General features: G+C 46.2%; 1 protein-coding gene across 4 annotated transcripts in view; it reads right to left on the bottom strand.

Moving 5' to 3' along the window:
* The window catches only part of LOC119165248 (venom protease), a 112,047-nt gene that overhangs the window by 82,519 nt on the left and 9,461 nt on the right, over window positions 1-20,067 (bottom strand). For 3 of the 4 annotated variants that reach the window (XM_075871243.1, XM_075871244.1, XM_075871245.1), the window contains 2 exons: window positions 18,531-18,564; window positions 8,299-8,369 (listed from right to left, as the gene is read on the bottom strand). In XM_075871243.1, coding sequence (XP_075727358.1) covers window positions 8,299-8,369; window positions 18,531-18,564 — 105 coding nt within the window. The remainder of the gene's footprint in view (window positions 1-8,298; window positions 8,370-18,530; window positions 18,565-20,067) is intronic. The other variant, XM_075871248.1, reaches the window with a different exon arrangement.

Genomic DNA, 20,067 nt, shown 5'->3' with positions numbered 1-20,067 from the left:
AGGGCTTGTTTTTCCGTGTTCAGGGGTGTTCAGAGCATCGAACGCGTTATTCGAAGGTCATAGGTTCGATTCCTGCTCACGGCTGGATATTTTTTCATCCACTTTTCTTTCTTCTTATTTACTTTCCATTGGTTCTAATAACTTCCCCAGTACATTCCTTGGCATTACTCTCTGTTAGATCTCATATATATATATATATATATATATATATATATATATATATATATATATATATATATATATATATATATATATATATATATATACAATCAAGGTCGCCGAAGCTCGCTAAGAAATTCGGGTACGTATATGATAACCTGATTAAGCATCTGGTTACGTCATTAACGTATAGCTCTCTTTTTTTGGTTATCATTTGCAAGCTGGTCGCAATCACGGTGTTATAAAATGTTTTGAACATCGAATCAGTGATAGCATAACGGGTTCACAATAGCTTCTTCTTGCCCAGACATATCGCCGTATGCCCTTTGTAGCCACATGGTCATTGCTTTACTTCCAATGCAGTTGAGATTAAGCTTACTCACGGATACATGCAATGCGCCGCGGTGAGAATGTGGCGCTGGGTTAGGATGGTTCCTCCACATCCGAAGCCCCGGCCCTCCCTGTTGTGCACTACGAGGAACACCTGAAAAGCGAAAAAGAGCACGACGAACCATCATTATATTTGTGTGTGAGATGACGGGTCACTCGTAAGGGGGGAGGGGGGTTAGGTGGGGTCTCACCTCACTCAGTTGTTCTCACTTCGCATGTCTATATATAAATGCAAATGGACGTGCGCAGGGTTGTACATGAGGGAAGGTGGAAGGGGGCCAAAGTTTCTTCGCAGTGCACGCCCCTATCTTGGCTGGCTGAGTCCGGACAAAAATATGTTTTGCTATGAGGGCAAAAGTGAAAATGATGCCGTGACGTCTTGTGAAAAGAGATTGCATTTGGTTCCAGACTTTGACAAATTAACAGTTGCTGGCTAGGAACACCAGAAAACCTCGGCCTCAATTAGCGTGAAATTTTTGCGTGGAAAGAGCCCTGCGCATGGAACGAATTGTTTAGCGATGTACACCGACTTGACGCACCTATAACAAACAGTCGCTTGTAGCAGTTGATTGCAGTAGTCTCTATAGTAAAAAAGTCACAGTTTTGCCACAAAGGCAAATCAATAAATGCGATAGCAACAAATTGAAGGTCACGCGCAGAACGGCAAACAGAGCGAAACGTGCCCGCTTCTCTCACGCACAACTGACGCATCAAACGTAATCACAGGTACAAATGGACGCAAATAAGCGTCTCAGGTGTTACTTCACCCTGTCTGAAAACCACGCCCTTTTCGCAAACGGAGGATGTTCAATGATTGCAGTGACCTTTGTGCGCCCGCTAGCTGCTACAAAACACGTACGGGACGTACGAACCTCCTCACTGCTAGATAAAAGCACGCGATTGATTGTACACCTCCTTATTCTCTACGCGGGCCAAAGTACACTTGAGAGATGAGAGCCGCCGCGTGCTCACTGTGCAATCTTGCTGATGATGTTGGAAACACGATAGTTCCCCCCTGAGACGCTTCCCAACAGCAGTAAGCGGTAGATATAAATAGCTTGCCGTTTCAACGTTCAAGTAAGTACCCCACAGTGGCTCAGTGGTAACGCCTCGCGTTCACAACGTGGAAATCGCACGTTCGATTCCGCATGCCGGAGATATTTTATCTGATTTTTTTCTTTCTTGCGTTTTCATATCTATAGATAAATATACATATACGGAGCATGATAATGATGCCTCCACCGATGCCGGCTACGAAATCCAGCCGAGAGTGTCAGTTGTGAATGGAAACTAGAGTTTGAATAAATAAAAGAATAATGATGGTATAAGGCAAAACGAGTGAGAGGAAAGACAGGGATGCTGACTGCTTTGGCGCAACTGGTACCCTAACCATACGCGGAGGCAAAGGATCGGGGGGATTGAAAGAAGAGTAATCAAAGGAAGATTGGGGAAGCACACACGCACACACATGACGTCACAGCGCAGATGAGTGCCTGTTTCAGGCAGTGTCTGGAGTCACAGACCACTGACATTTATGCACATTTGTCCTCCTTGAGAGTTTTAGCATGCCTCGTTTGCTTGAATTATCGTTGATTTTTCAAGATGACATTGCATAATAACTTCTAGTGTGATCGTTCTGTCGTAAGATGAATGAGAGCGCATGAAAGTGATCGTCTCCGTACAACGTGGCGAGTATCGTTCAAGGTCTGATGCTGCGGCCATGCTTCAAAGAATCGCAAGACATATTCACTCAACATAAAATGCTTCAGGCTGCCAAAACTATCGGCAACACCTCCTAAATGCGTTGCGGCGATATCAAATACCAAGTGAACTCCGCTAAAGAGAGGCCCCTCTGCTCTGGTACTTATGACTATGAGAGCATTTCACGAAGGCCTATCCATTTCCAATAGCCACGCACGAGAAGGCTCTTTGCGACGCCTGCGGTACCGAGGAGACGATGCAACACATATAACAAAGAAGGGTGATATATTTCGTTTTCATGTGGTTTGTCTTTGTGAAAGCGTGTCACATGGCTTGAAATGAGCTAATGAGGGAAAAGGAGAGTAGGGAGAAGTAGGAAAACTGACCATCTGTCAATAAACTTTGTTGTAATGTACAACGAGAAAAGAAAGGCGTGGTTTGAAGGCTTTTTTAGTATAAATAGAGACAGTGAGCACACGTCGTAAACAGCCCAAACACTTAAATGTTTGAGAGGTCCTTCAGTAGATCTAGGTGCTATAAAATACAAAAAAAAACGGGTTGACTTGATTTCATGGTTATTGCCACGTTTGCATGGTGTAAAATATGTACACTCTTCTGCAAAATAAGTCAGGACGTGCAAGGGACGACCGCGATCTGATAAAACTGCATCGCCGCACCATCTGACGAGATGACTGTGCATAAGCGTCCTATGAATATCACATTCATATCTTTTTACTTTCTTGCAGCGGACCAAGTGATTACATGTAGCGTTGTGCGCCAGGCGTTGCTTTCTTCGATCTATGACGCGCTACATTCAACAAGGGCATGGTAGTGGTGAAGGGTGTACGGCTCGCTACGGCCTGAATAAAAAAAAAATAGCATCGCTTGTCTCAGTGGCCAACTGGTGCCGCAAACATCATTTTGTTTCTCCTTTACTCATGCCTTGAAGAAAAGATGCTTGTTCGAGTAACACCGAACTCCTTTTTTGCCACATAAAACGCGTTGATTTGATCCCAACGAGGAGTGATATTAGTCAGTAGTCATTTATTTATTTACATCTACCCTGTGTTCTCGCTCGCGGACAACGCCGTTTTTTTTGCGCTCTACCGACGATGCTTGTGTTGACACCGACACCGGAGTTTCTGGGATAGGAGCTGTCAGCACTAGCGCGTTAAACGCTGCTCTGCGTGGTCTGTGAAGTGAGCCGCGTACAATTAACCTTCTCTGTGATCCTGTCGTGAGTAAAGTTCCTATCTGTGAGCGCGTCAAGATTAGAGTGCCTCGATGCACTCGTTCGCATCCACTTGGAAAATAGGAGGACGCTCGAACAACGCCTTCAAGAGTAGATCGCGATAGCGTGAACGGACTTCGTGCACATAGGCTTCCGAACAGCCTCCTTCACTTCTAGGTGCATGCCTCAACCATGCCGTGAGAAAACGAAGAACTGCGTGTGTAACACTGGGTGTTTCAAAGCTATATCATTGAACGCCTACTCTTGAAGGTGGAGCTGAAGCGTCCTCCAATTTCAGAAGTCTGTCAGATGTGTTGTATTACTGCTATTTATTAAACACTCTTTGTTAGGCTTTGATGTGGTAGTATCGCCACCACCTCTTCTGAAGAGTATCACTTGATGGTGGTGTGACTGTGGGAACATGCACGTCATTTCTTCAGCCGTTCCTCATTTAGGGGAAGCTGTGTGTAGTGAAATTTACCCAATTTATGTGGCACATTCCCACCACACAGACTATCTGCGGCACATATTCTCTTGTTGGCAAAGCTGTTGCGTACATTTTCAGCGGCCTAGTGGTGAGCATCTGAGAAGCAGCGGAGCGCGCACTGAGTCACTCTCGTCACGGATCGAAGCAAGCGACGCCTAGTGCGAAATGCTGCTTGTAATCACCTAGTCCGCTGCAAGCGAGTAAAACGAAATGGTTGTCAAAATGAAAGGACGCGCATACGTGCTCACCACGTCAGATGGCGCGGGGATGAAACTTTATCAAATAGCGGTCGTCGTTCACATGTCCCGACTTATTTTGCAGACAGTTTTACGTGAGCTGGAATGTATAAAAATTTTTACGGTGATTCATTCGCAATTTCTCTGTCTCTCGACGATACATGACCTAGATGGTCAAACCAGGTAATAGCGCAACGTGAGAATCAAAGTTTGCAACTTCACCACCGTTGGTGGCATCCGATAATCATTCATTGCCGTAGGCGCAATTTGACCATTTAGACTGTAAATTTAGGTAGAGAGTGAGAGATAGGTATCAGGAAAGGCTCATTGCGGCAAGTCATGTGATCCGTCGAAACTATAGCGTTTTCTACATTGCGCTATATTTGTACAATTTAAGCAACCACTGTGTAGCTTTAATTGTTCAAGCACCATGCGCACCATGCCTATCTCGTGGATTTACCCAGAATTCGTGCTTGCAGGTTCTAGCGCATTTGTATCTTGCCTGTGTTTTGGGGGCATTGCTTTTGTTTATGACAATATAATGGCTGTATTTTTTGTTGTTGTGTTTTGTAAGTAGTGATTATTTTGTAGCAATGCCCCGCCACAGTGGTCCAGTCTCTATGGTACTCGGCTGCTGATCCGAAGGTCGTAGGATCGAATCCCGGCTGCGGCGGTGCATTTTTCATGGAGGCGAAAACACACTATGCCCATGTGCTCGGATTTTGAGGCACATTAAAGAATCCCTGGTGGTCGAAATTTACGGAGCTCTCCTCTACGGTGTCTCTCATAATCATATGGTGCTTTTGGGATGTTAAACCCCACATATCAATCAAATATTTTTGTAGGGATACGTGAGAGCTAGTGCAACTACAGTGTATATTGCTCTTTCGCAGCTATAGCACGGTTCGACGTCGATGCACCCAAGCTGACGCCTAGTGGCACATGTTCATCGCGATGACTAACGCCCATAACCATTATCTAGCCATTGTGGTTGCTGAAGTTGCTAACACTTACGGGAACACAGAGCATCCTGAATGCCGTAGAAGATAGCATAAACAAGCGTTAGTCTAGTACTAGATAAGCACTTCAAAGCGTCGCCAATTAGGGAGAGAAACGGTGCGGTGTGCGCTCTTTAGTATAGGAGTAATATATTATGGAAGATATTGTGCTCATGCGTTCAATACCTCACTACCACACTGCGATTCAGCAACACAAAAGGCAGGTTCGTTGCTGGAGTCATGAACGCCCACCTCTGTCTCACTCCACCCAGGCATGACATTCATTGATTCATTGATATGTGGGGTTTACCGTCCCAAAACCACCATATGATTGTGAGAAACGCCATAGTGGAAGGCTCCGGAAGTTTCGACCACCTGGGGTTCTTTACCGTGCACCCAAATCTGAGCACACGGGCCTACAACATTTCCACCTCCATCGAAAATGCAGCCGCCGCAGAGGCATGACATTGACCCATGGACACAGTTGCCTTCCTACAGCGCTTATTGCTGGAGTTTTATTAGTCAGTGCTATAGCACTCAAGCCATACATGGTGGAGGAACGCGGTTGATGAACATGGAAGCTGTGCTTTTGCCACATCGAGCCGTGACAGCACACGCTTGCCCGAAGCGAAAGGCAAAGAACATAAGTGTTTTTCGCCGGTATGGATATATATTAACTATGGGCGGCAAGATCACAAATCCGAGAGTCCATGTTTTAAGTGCGTCGTCACCAAATCGTATTCTTTCAGCACTAGTAAGTTCCATGCCACATTACTTTCCTGCACCACTCACAGAGGGCGGGAGCACACTACCCCACCTTCACCCTCAAACAGGGAGCACTATGCTCGAGGAGGAAGAGGAAGGAGGAAGGACAGAGAAGTTAGCCAGTTCACCATGCCAGAGCATGTATGAGACGTACAAGAAGAGTTTGTGGTGTGTGGTGGATTTGCCTCGGACTTGAGGTGGTAGTGCGCGGGCACTTGTATATATACGTGAAGCATTTATTTGCGTACAGCAAGCACTATTAGAGTCTATTCACGTATCGATCTATCCATCTCTCTATCTACCCATTTAGCGGCTTACATTTGGGTGCTCGTGGTCACCCCCTTGACTTCGCGCGAACCTAAATTTGTACGGGAGGGCAAGATGGTTTAATTAATATGACGCGCTGGTTAAGACATGAATGATGTCACAATGCCGTAGCCTACGTCGTCAAACACTTCTCGCCAGACAGTGCCACATACCCGTGGGCGGGTATGTGTGACTGTCTTGTATTTAGTATTTAACACTGTTTTGTATTTAGCATTACATAAGTATGATACTGCCTTGACGTTGGGTTATCGTCGATTGTAGTTAGGTGTCATGCTGTGATGTTGATTTATGTAGCAGTGTGCAGAGCTACCTTCGTCGTGAGCCCTAAATATTTAAATCAGTTTGTCGCTTCTGGTGTTGCTAATACTCATGTCCCGGTTGGCATCGTTTCGCAGTGGCAAAAAACTAGGTACATGAACATCTACAACTGGTCAACATATATTTGTGAGGAAAATATTTGTACACATATTTGGCCTTATTTCATAACGTATCTCACACAAAAAAATTACAACACGCTCACCTTTCTTTGGAATGCTCTGCAGAACGTCGATTCCCAAGGTACACGGGATCGCGGATTTTTTCCTTTCTGATTCCTTAGCATTCATTTCAATAAGGTCATATCAGTGACAAAAATGCATCACTGAAGCATTGGTGGATCCCTGAATAACACACTTTCATGTTATTAAAAGTGGCTTGTGAATACTATGTGCCTAAAAGGGTAAGGATGATGAGTGCAACCGCTTAACACTTGCTGAATTTGATGATTGATTTGTGGGGCTTAACTTCCCAAACCCACCGTATTATTATGAGAGACTAGGCATTAAATGGCTGCAGAAATTTTGATTACCTGATGTTATTTAACGTGCACCCGAATCTCAGCACACGGGACTACATCGTTTCCGCATCCATCTAAACTGCAGACGTCGTAGTCGGGATTTTATCTTGCGACCTGCAGGTCAGCAGGCGAGTATTTTAGCCACTAGACCACCGCGGCGGGGCGCTTACTAAATTATCTAATGTTCACCTGGTGACGAGAAGACTCCAGGCCTTATTGACCTGAAAGATTGAAACTTAGACTAATACGCATAATAGCCATCATTTGCATGCGGGCCGAAGCGCTTTTCAATATTGTTTTCCCCTACGCTAGCGTTAGATTTCACTAGGGCACAATAATATGAAAGTATATGGTCGGAACTGCAGGCGTGTTCAAGTGATTGGACCATCGGCCCCCGATGAGAACTGCACTTTGTCATATTCCTGGAGCATCACGCTGTCTTGTGCTTTAATTTGTCGAACGTGTTATTTCATCCCTCTCTTCCCTTACTCTCCCGATAGCGCTGGGCCGTGCTGCTTTGTGCATTGCAGATGTAATAGTCTTTTCTATCGTGGAACCACGACTTCCCTTCTCCTCGCGAGAAGGCAGAGAATAGACGCGGTTAGCAGAGGGTGGCTTTCTATAATTTCATGCACCCCTCCTGACTGCCTTGTAAAAGAGGTTTTCCTTGAATTAGAAAGATTGAACCTTTCTTCGAATTTCCTATTGCGGTGAAATGCTACTGAGATGATGTTATGTACTTTACAGTTAGAACCAAGTTGGCCGTGGTTTTACAGTGTTCAATTTCAGTGTTTCGGGTTTTGGGCTGCAGGCAAGGAAGTCTCGGTTGCGATACCGTTTGCGGCCGTCGCAATTACATGCGCGCAAAATGCTAAGAGATGGTGTAAATGTTAAGAGATGCCGCAGTGGAGGACTCAGGAAGTTTTGATGATCTGATGTTTTGTAGCGTGCACTCACACCGAACAATACAAGGGGCTGAGCATATAAGCTCCCTTTATGTGCGACTGTCGTGGCCGAGATCGTAGCAGTGAGCTTCAGGTAAGCAGCCTGATACCATAGCCACTGATCCACATTGGTGGACTTCACCCATGGAAGTGTAGAACACAATCAGAACGCTAGAGTTAATGCTTTGTGCGAGAGCTACAACATTTGTTCAAAATATGTCATACCATCCATGGGAATTGGCCAGGTTTAGCATAACTTCCATTGACAATCATCTCATGGGTGGTTATTCCGCACTCTGGAAAAGAAAGAAGAATAATAATTGATAGGGTTTAACGACCCAAAACAACCATTTGTTTACGAGAGACACAGCAGTGTAGGGCTTCGGAATTTTCGACCACCTGGGGTTCTTTAACATACACCCATAGTTACACATATGACATCCAGAGACAGTCACTGGCGTCCGTTTTGCGCGCATCAACAACAGCCAAATGTGGGTGGACACTATTCTGTCAAGTGCCCGAGAGAAGACATTGCAACAGAAGGCGACAAAAGCACTGTTGAAATTCCTACGCGACACGAATAGAGTTTAACGACCCAAAGCCAAATATATTTATGAGACACACAGCAGTGTAGGGCTTCGGAATTTTCGACCCCCTGGGGTTCTTTAACATGCAGCCATAGTTACGCATATGACATCCAGAGACAGTCACTGGCGTCCGTTTTGCGTGCATCAACAAAAGCCAAATGTCTGTGGACCCTATTCTGTCAAGTGTCCGAGAGAAGACAGTGCAACAGAAGGCAACAAAAGCACTGCTGAAATTCCTACGCGACACGGAACTTGAACAAGCGGCTGTAACAGCAATGTCACACGCCACGAAAGACAAGACTGGACTATGACTGAGCATACGCACTTGTGCTGCCGAATGTGCTTTGTTGATCTCTCTTCCCTCTCTACTTTCTATCTTTCATCTCTCCCCCTTCCATGCGCAGGGTAGCAAACCGGCTGCCTATAGGCTGGTAAACCTCCCTGCCGTTCTTTTCCTCCTATTTTCCTTCCTTAATAGTTAAGCACACAGGTCTAAAGCATTTTCACCTCTGTCAAAAATGCGGCTGCCATGGTCGGGAGGAAAAAAATGTGGCTCATCCTGAAGGTATGATGATAATGATGATGTATAATTTTCACAGTACGATGACGATATATACACACATAAATTGGCTACGGTATGTGAATATGTACAAAGCCACAGCTATATGAGTGCAATGAATTGCGAGCCTTGCCACTCATATTTAAAAAAAATGCCGCCCGCATTTTTCCACAGGGGGAGCTCGAGTAACTGCGTCTCATAGCAGTGGATGTATCGAGTGAATCATTGGGTAAACGGATATGGTCTGAGAATGCTTGTTATTTCGTCTGTATTGTTTCTATTTATTGAATGAAGAAGAAGAGTTGCCTTCAACGTCAAGCGAAACCAAAGACGTTCTTCACTGTATTCCTAACGCGCGATCTAGTGCCCACATATAGGGGTGGCCAGTGAATAGTTGTGCAGCTCGAACAGTCTCGATGTAGTAGTAGTAGTAGTAGTAGTAATAGTAGTAGTAGTAGTAGTAGTAGTAGTAGTAGTAGTAGTAGTAGTAGTAAGTAGTGACCTTTAGTTTAGTCCTTGGAATGTCCGCTGGATGGCGATATTTGTACATGATTAATATATGATGAAAAGATGCGAAATCACGGTACTTGGAGTGTTCATTATATGGACGGACAGAAGGAAGGATAGACAGACGTGCAGAAAGACGGATTTTCAGGCACATGACGGACAGACGGAAAAACAGACAGACAGAAAGACAGACAGACAGACAGACAGACAAACAGACAGATGGACACTCGGACGGACGAATGAACGAACGATAGCACGGACGGATGGATAGGACGGATGGCCAAAGGCAAGGACGCCCAAGTGGATGCATGCACGGACCCACGAACAGACGGACGGTCGCATGGACAGACGCACTATCGGACGTATGGAAGGAAGAACGAACGAATGAACAGAAGCACGGGTGGACGGACACATGGACGGACTGATGAGCACTTCGCCCCACTCATCATAATCATTCCGTGGATATGCTGCGATTTTATTTTCAAGCAGATGTTGCCTGCGTCGGCCTTGCGAGGCGAGGGAGAAGGAGGGAAGCGACATTTTTGTGGGTGACTTCCTAGACCAGCACGAAATGCGACACGCAATCATGCACAGTAAGAGTGTGGACACCGCTACCACCGACGCACCGAAGAACGCTACGGGCGCACGACGGGAGTGGAGGCGTGTCACATCGGCTCACATTCTTTGCATGAGGACTGCTAGAACCCTGCTTTACACTTCCTCAAGATAGAACATAACATCTTTCCAACACCCTTTTGCACCAGAAGACACCTCTTTTATCCAGGTGGGCATTTTATGCCCGCTTGTTGACCTGACCTCCTTCGAATTGAGCCTTGAACCGAACGCTGACTGCGTCAGGAGTTCTCCGCGGTCGCAACCACGTATGGCGGCCACCATTTTGCGTAGATATAATTCCACGATGTTCGCGTAGAAAAAGCTTATACGTCAATGCGCGAAAGCTCCGTTCTACCATCAGGTATTGTTGATGAGGGACTGTTCCTCATGGGGGCCCTCAACAAGTGTCGCCAACAATCCAAAGTTCCCAAGGGCTCGGTTACCAATAAGGAAACGTCCACGAGCAATACACCCGAGAAGAAATCCCGTGTATCGTGTAGGCCTACCGCTATGCCCTGCATTGCTGCGGAAAACTTCACCATCGTGCTGAAGCCTCAGATCTCAAAGCTACCTTTAACCAAGCGAACTAGTCAAGTTAACCTCATATGTGAACATAACCTATAGCGATTCTTTCAGTGTGTAATCTATATATGCGCAAAATATCATCGTTGTCTCCACCAGACACATCAACTCTGCAAATCTTTTCTCACTATAATTCCCGCTCGAGACATCACAGGGTCCCCTACCGATGATCGACCCCGCCAAGGTCAGCGGGGAAGCGTTGTGTGCCGTCATTACGGTGCACGAGCAGGAGACCTCTGCCTCCTTCGAAGCAAATATCCACTGGCATTATGGAAGCATCGATTTCATCAGAAAGCTTGGCCTTTACAACTTTCAAGGACAGGTGTGCGCCACGTTTCTTGCGCTACGACAGTGTTGTGAAACCAGTACGTAAATACAAATGTAGCAGTCTTGCTCGCTACCGCTGCAGGATGGTGGGCCACTGGGTGGAGCTGCGTCCCCACCCGAACGACGCTGTGGTCATTGTGGTAAAGTTATGGGTGCCTCTGAGAAGGGGATGGCACAATACGAATTGATGTAATCGTGCCTGGTGTGTGGCGAGGGAGACCTAACCGAATCTCAGGCCTGCAAGGCGAGGTTTCACTTCCTGCAGCAGCCGGGCAGGCTTCATGGCAGCCACAGCTTGTCGAAGCAGTGGTCAACACCCAAGACAGGGTTCTTGTTGACCAACCAAGTCACCAAGAGCCCTGCTAACGGAGGCACCACCTCCACCTAAAGTATCACGTTACAGCAAACGTCATCAAAGATACCTGACCAGGGTGGCCCCAAGATTCAAGTTAGACTTTCCCCCTCTGACTGATGCTGGCGCCCACAGGTGGCCGACCACGAAAAGAACATCAGGTAGAAAACGGTGTGAAGCCCACCTCCTCTTGCTCTTCCTTTCCTGGCTCCTCTGTTAAATTACTCGAGCTCAAACAAGTGCTTGCTGCGCTGCGGACACAGAACGCACAGCTTCAAGCCTGAATTCCCACTTTGGAGACAGCTAGTGCTCCAGTCTACCCAGTGTCACCCCTCACCAATATTACCGTCGCTGCTCCAGAACTGACGCCCATGTGCGCCATCACGTTCGTATTGGGGCCCACTAACACTTCAGCGATTTCGGGCTATTGCAATTATCATGACATCTTTGATGACACAACTCACCACTATAAGCAACAGCATTGAAATTCAATCCAACACTGTCAACCAACAGGTGATGAGTAAGATTAAAACTTGGCTACACAACGTAAACTCACGAAGCCGAAGCGTTAGTCCCCTGAAGGACGTTAACCGTCCCTTTAGGTTTCCACACACCATCGACATCACTGTAACCTCCGAGGACTCCGAGCTTCTACTTACACAGGACGCTGACGTATGACTAGAGCCCCTCCCAGCCACCCCTAATTCTCAATACAGCGACACATCTTAATGAATGCTCCCCATCGCCACCCGAAAAGTCTCAGCTTCTCTCTATAATTCAATGTAACTGTAGAGGCTTGAAAGATAGGGCCAAATGGGCCCATTTCCGCCTCTATCTTGAAACGTTTGAGCACCTGTGCGTCGTCGGTATCCTTTAGAAGCCCGGCGACGCCGTGCGCCTTTCGGGTTATAAGACTTTTCATCGAGACCCATTCAACTGCCTTCTTGTACACAAAACCTCAACTACGCAAAAGGTAGACCACGGCATTTGAATACCGTACTCGCACACTATGGTATTGGTTCTTCCCCTGTGCAGAAGTGACCCCCCGGTGCACATCCTCAGTGTTTATTGCAAGCATAAACTAAAAAAATCACATTCGCTGACATTTTCAGCAGGGCACTGAAGCTGGCAAAGCATGATCTCCTTTCGATAGTGGATGAATTCCCCGCCCCTAGTAGGCTTTGGAACTATCGCAAGGAAGAGGTGCATAGAAGGAATCTTGTGGAGCTAAGTTCTACACTAGGCAGGACTATACACAGACTCTGCGCAACCAACTCGTGTAGGTGATTCTTTCACCCGGGACACCTGCCACGTAGACATGCAGACAAGAGAACATGCAGTCTGGTTTAATACCAAGAAAACCTTCAGTAGTGACCACTGCATTTTGAACACTGCACGTTTTGCACGACCCCTACAACGCCCCATCGCACCTACCAAGCTACCCAACTGGAACGCCTTGCGGCAGTCCTTACCTGCCTCTCTGATCCTACAGAACGTTATTCTCAGTAGGCTCACTGTGTGCTGCAAACACTGAAAAAGCACACGACTACATTACAACGCACTGATTGTCATTCGTATGTAGATAACAATCTCCCTTATCTTCGGGAGGCCCATCGCGGCCTCACAAAGAGATGGCGTTGACAGAAACACAACCACAAACTTCGTATGCGGACACTGGATCTCACCCAAAAGGCGGCCGAGCACGCTGCCCAGCTCGCCGACTTATATTGAGTGGATTGCTGTAACGCTGCCGGGAGGCAAATGTCCTGCTTTAATAGATGAATACTCTTCCGCAGTCTGATTGATCCCGCAAAATCACGAGGCGGAACGGATAAGAACTGAACAGAGCTTTTCCCTATTTCCATGGCTCCACAACCTAACTAGCCCTCTCACTACGGGACCAATATCTTTTCACTCACCAGGATTCACCAGGATTCGCTCGCAGGATTTCAAGCTGGACGGTTGTGCCCTCACGATATCCGACTTCAGCGTAGCTCCCGCCGACTGGTTCGCCCTCCGCGGTCTCCTGAAGCCGTGCAGCTCTCGCATTGTGGCGCCCCGCCCTTGGACTGCTTCAACCGGATCCCCACTTTCCTATCTCCTTCTTTTTTCTCTCGCTTGGCTGTCTTCTTCTCCGTCTATTTTCTTTCTATTCTTTTTATCCCTCTTTCCCCCACCCCTATAAGGCACTGCGCCGTGTCGCCTGAAGGCAGACAGAAATTAGGTGCCTTTTTCCTCTTCATTCTAACCACTACCACCACCACCACCACCAGGATACGCGAACCTCCACGTATTGCAATACAGGCCAGAAAAACTGGAAACTCGATGCTCCTTTCTAGTTACACAACCTTGGCGTCGCTCTAGCCAAAATGAGGTGAGGTACGGCTCCCGGACAACACAAGATCAATTGTCGAAATCTGAACAAATATACCAGATGGAGTGCACCGGTCGCTTTTCGAATATACTAATGCAATTTGGTTCAGAAAAACACCCCTCCAACTAGACTGCTGAACGTCTCAAGTAATCTATATTCACAAGCTAGGGAAACCAATCAACACTGAGAATGTCAGAAGACGTTCTCTTGATTCTTGTGTAGGGAAGCTAATGGAAACTGTGGTCAGGGATCGTCTCTCTCCCTTCTTGGAAGAGCGCCACATTTTCGCTGAATTCATGTATGGCTTCAGGCCTAATAAATATTCACAGGACATACTTCTACAACTACACCACGAAGTGCTTAGTCTTGTAGAACACCCCCACAACGGCAAGATCGTTCTAGCACTTGACCTTAAGCACGAAGTCATCCTAGCCCACCTAAGTGCCACCAAATGAGGCGAGCGCACTTTGAACTACATCCAAAGCTTTCTTATTGACTGATCTGCGCACATTCGCATCGAAGATCAGGAGTACGTCCCCAATCCGGTGGGTACGTGAGGCACACCACAAGGCACTGTGCTGTGGCTTCTGCTTTCCTACTTGGCTGTGCACTGTAAACACTAAGAGAGTGCTGGGCACTCTCTTTGGGAGAGCACTTTCTTGTCCCATATTTCCCTCTCTTTTCCAGAGTAAATCACATCTTGTTGAGGCAGAGTTCAGCAATTCCCACGTAACGCGCCAAAGCCCTCCCCCTCAACATAGTAACATAACGCTGCCCGAAGCAGAGTAGCATGACCCCACCCAAGAGAGTAACAGTACACCTCACGAAAAAAAAATAGCGAAACTTGGGCTGAAACTGCGAATTTTAATTGTTCTTGACGGATTTCCTCATGTGCGATCGTAAAAATGGCTAAATACAAACACAACAACAAAGAAATGTGTTAAAATATATTTGTGTGGGACTTGAACCTTTGACCTCTAGACACACTGCAAATTTCGAGTCCGCCAGACTAACCACTACACCACAATAAAAACGAGCACGTGTATTTATTTTTTATGTCATAAGTATATTGTTCAAAATATGTCTGCATTTTTTTGTTTAGACGCGAATATTTGAGTGTCTCCATGCTTCTGAAAACCTGCCGGACTGTAGCTAACGTCTTTACTGCGTTTATTTTGTTATTCGTGATGTCCAAACGTCTCCGAAGACATTTTTTTTATTACCGTAGAAAAAGAAAGATTTGCCCAACCTACCATATGAACGTCATTTACCCTGACTAAGTGGTTAGTCACTTCTGCCTACGAAACGTCGCGCATCTGAAGTGTACATTAAACAATTTAGTTGTTATTTTACTCTCTTAAATATATTATGGGTCATTCTTATTCACGTTCTACTACTAAAGCCCCAATACTTAACTGTAGCCGTACCGTACTTTAGGCTTACAGCACCATCGCCCGTGTGCGATGGTCGTAAGAAAAAACATGATTATTCATATAAGAAAAAAGTCATAGCTATTCGCGTTGAGTTTCGATCATGACCGATTGAATGAGATAGTACTCGCTTATTTCACTACAGAGGTCCAAGACTAAAATTGGATACCAAGAGATTCATGTGCCTCTAAGTGCGCTGAAATCTACTGGCGTGCGCTAAAAAAAGCTGTTCTTCTTGTTAATCATCTCGATCGTCTCAAAAGTTAAATACAGTACGTTTTACTGAATGTATGTGTGATTATTAGGCAGTGTTAATCACTCGTCGTGTGCCCACACAACTAAATGTAATCAAGAACAACAGAATAACCGCGTTGTACTCTCTCACGCCTAAAAAGTATTTATGGGCATTTCACTCTCTCAAGAAGAAAAAGAAGAGAAAAAAAATTCACTCTCTCGTTTTATGGAGAGTGAAAATAACTTTCACTCTACCTCTAGTTTTGGGAAAGTGGAAGAACACTCTGAAGAGTAACATGGCCTTTTTATGCCTGCGATATCCTCCGCAGAATTTAGAATGTGGGGCAGCTCCCAGCCCGCTAGGCTGCTGTCAATGAGGCAAAGCATGCGCATAATACCAATGACATTACCCTGCGGGCCACAGAGGGATACCTCGGCAGCATAGAGGACAACCTGCAAACTGCTGCCCATATAGTAGACGAATGTGCGGCATACGGCGGCCTGTAGTGTTCCCCACAGAAATCTAAATTTGTGCACCTTTGGCCGTCGGCAAACAAGACCTCGTCCAATGAACATTTCTCTGCACAGTGCACCTATTAACTAGGTGCATTAGATCCGTGTCCTTGGATTCCACATTAACAAACACCGCACGGTCGATACAGCACTTCTTAAGGTGCGTAAGGTTGAAGAGCAGGTAGGCCACATGGTGCGCCGAGTCTCCAACAAGCGGGGAGGTCTCAAAAGCAACGATGCGCTTCGTCCCGCACATCTTTTGTCACTAATGGCATCTCGTATGCGACTTTGTACCTGCACCTATAGAAGCATGATGAAGATTCTTTGGAAGTCACCCTCCAAGAAATCGGCAAGAGAGCCCTACATCTTCCGATAACTACTTCCAATGCGAAACTCCTTGCCTTGGGAGTGGTAAACACCTACCAAGATCTCCGGGAGGCTCACCTAACAAATCGCCTGGCGGAGACTCCGTTCGGCAGATGACTCCTAAAGTGTATGATGGGGGGCCAGTTGGTAAGACATTTAGGAAACTTATAACTGCACTAAAATGAGACATGAGAACGAAGTGGGCAGGACGATTGCAGATGGGGCTAGTTGGTAATCCATTTAGGAAAACTATAACTGCACTAAAAACGAGACACAAAAACGAAGTCTGCGATCGCCCTGTTTACTTCGTTCTCGTGTCTTCTTTTTAGCACAGTTATAATTTTCCTAGACGACTCCTAGATCGCCTACAGATCAGGCATAAATTCTACATAGAGGAGCGGGTAGGAGTGCCCGAAAATTGGAAATACACGATTTATTTCTGACCTGTCCCCCACCAATATGTCCCGTGAGTCACACGTTGCCCGTCGAGAAGCATGGTCTCTCGCTCTCCGGTGCCAATGCGGCTCTTAGCAAAACGTGGTTTACACACACGTCGCCGGCGCTGGCAGCGGGGGCTTGTATACTGCCGCCGTAGTCCACCAACACAGGCAGGTCGGTGGTATGTCCTGTCGTGCGCTTCAATTCGACCCATGCTCAAGAGTTGACCATGGTTCTATAGCTATATCACATGTCAGCTCTAAAATGATAGTTTCAGATTCCGAAGGAGCTTGCCGAAATTTTAAACTGGGATGGATCTCACACCTAGCTGTCAAAATTCTAAAATCTTGTCCGCGGGTAAGTCACCCCTCTCCCCGCTTCCTAATATGGACTCCTGGCAATCAGGGCCTCAGAGGCAATCAGGCAGTGTACTCTGCCACCCGCGCACTCATTCCGTGGGTTACTGGCTTGCCCACCGATAACCCCTGTGATCCAGGGAAAAACATTTATTTCCTAACTTATAGAGAGATAATTACCCATCACCGGGACTCCGATCGCCGCTTTCGTCAACCCTACAAAGGACTTCGCGACGCAGACAAGAGAATTATTCTCTGTGTATTTTCTGATTTGCTACTGTGCCCGGAAGTGCTTGAACACTTTGACTCTTACTTTTCCAGCCTGTGTGGTTGCTGAAATCTACCACATGGTTTGGGCGTGCCAGCTCAACCCTCCTGTACCCCCACCCCTAATTCAATAAGATGAATGGGAGGCAGCCTTGCTTGGATGCCAGGATCTTCCGGCCGAACAAGCAGTGGCCCACCGTGCCAGGACAATTATCACTACAAATGGGGTCTCTGACTGGAGACTCCGCCTAGTACTGTAGGGAAGCTGATCTACTTGGGGCTGGTCTTTCCGGCAACTTCTCTTTTCAATAAATGTTTACCACCACCTCCCAAGCCGCTGCCGAACTGCGATATCGTGCGACAAAAATTCTTCGCATTTTGAAAAGAAGACAGAGTGTTCGAGTTGCGCTGCCATCTTGCTTCATAACCACCACTTATAACTTTAACCAACCCTTCACTAGGTTGAGAGGCTTATGTGCCTGATTAATAAGCCTCTCAACCACTATGTTGAGAGGCTTATGTGCCTTCGAGAAGGCACATAAGCTTTCTAGAAGCTTATGTGCCTGATCAAAACAGTAACAAGAACAAGAAGTTGCTGTCACCATGCCTATTTTGTAAAAAAAAAGCAGTGCTTTATTGAAGCTGACCAAAAAAAAAAACAACGAGTGGAAAAACCAATACACAACAATAAACGGTTACATATGGCAGACTGTTCGCTGACGCGCACGTCCTGTATGTACACATTCTTGAACTGATACAAGAGATAACCTGGCCTTGGTAGGAAAATTGAAAGCTCGGCTAGTTGTCGGTAGCTGTCGGCTACTTTGTTACCTCTGTGATAGCCTTGCTTTTCAGACAAAAATACAATTTGTTTTTCACTGGCGAAGGTACACCATCAACTGCTCAATGTCTATATCTCGCCGGAAATGAGGAATTCGAGGAGCACTTACCGGGCCCATTTATTTGCAGACCATGAGCACGTAGCTGAAAAAAAAAATGTAGAGAAATGCATCACAGTAAATCTCATGCCAGCCGTGTGGCCTATTATTCGAAAAAAAAAACGCAAGGCCTGCGAAGAAGGTGCAGCACAGGCACAGCGAAAGCTAGAAGAGTGGCCTTTTAGAGCCTATTCAATGAGGAATCATGGCTGAGGAATCATGGCTGAGGAATCATGGCTGAGGAATCATGGCTGAATGAGGAATCATGGCTGAAGTGGGTGTGCGCCACAGTGAATCGGAGAACGAGAACAAACTTTTTTATTGGGTTAGAGGATTCGATGGCCCACTCGTTACGCTATTCGCATGGTGCGACGCCTGGTTGTTCGTTCACTGTTTTAAAACGCTTTATAAATTGTATTAACGCGATTGCTTTTCCGACATCAAGCCTGCCTAAGGCAAGTTCACCAACAAGTCACAAGCACCAGCGTAGATCAGTGGTAGAATACTGCAGGGTCTGGCCCCCAGTGGACCCGGGTTTTAGCCCCACTGTCTCTTAGGTGCTAGGTTTGCCAACAAGTCACAAGCAGTGGTGTAGCTCAGTGATAGAATACTGGGCTTGCACCCAGCACACCCAGTTTCGAGCCCCACTGTGTCTTTGATGCTAGGTTTTTTTTTCCTAATTTCGTCCGATGTGGTTCCGCACACCGGAGGCGGCGGCGGACAACTGAGAGTGACCAGAGTGGTGATCTCATTATAGCTTTCGCTGTAAATTAATGATGAAAGGCGTCACCCTAGACTCAGGGATCGTTGCAGTGGTATTTGATTACTGACTCCTTTATTCACAACTTACTGCACTATGCGGAACCGGTACGCCATTGCAGCGCCATCTCTACTAACCTGGCCGATGTGGACATGACCTAACACACACACAAAAACGTCATGGGGGTCCCTATAAGAAGCTTTCTCGAAATGTATTTGTAGCATGACTACTCTAGCATTCAACATTCGTCACAACATTCTAATATAGAACGGGCGACACCAGTGTTTTGTCGTATTCGAACGTCCTTTAAACCAAATGTCTGATGAGGTCCTACTATCTCCGTGAACACAGTTTGTAGTTTTATCTTGTGGAAAATACTATGTTAGGCAGAGAGGTCATTGTTTGAACAATAAATTATTGAATTAGAGGGCTTCATTGAGCGGAACACCTTGTTGTAGTCTTTCTTTACATTGCCGAGTGCGGATGCGCACCCTTGTTATCAGAAACTAAGGTGCTTATTAATAGGGAAGGTTATACGAGAAATTGAGGAAGCATATTTTATTGAGAGATCGGGCAAGACATGCGTAGCGAGGCCCCCTATCATGCTGAATGCCACTGAGTTAGACTATTAGAGCTCCTGACACTAATACAATTCATAATTATATTTTAGCTAATGTGAATCGTGACATTGACTTTCTTCACGTGCGTTCATTTGTGTGTGACTTTCGAATAAATTCAGTTGATAGTTTGCGATTGTCCGTTTCTCATCCCTATTTTGCACTAAAAACT

Source organism: Rhipicephalus microplus, chromosome 8 (genome assembly GCF_043290135.1).
Source record: "Rhipicephalus microplus isolate Deutch F79 chromosome 8, USDA_Rmic, whole genome shotgun sequence".
NCBI lineage: Eukaryota > Metazoa > Arthropoda > Arachnida > Ixodida > Ixodidae > Rhipicephalus > Rhipicephalus microplus.
Note: the sequence above shows the minus strand (reverse complement) of the source record. Positions and strands in the feature narration are given on the sequence as shown.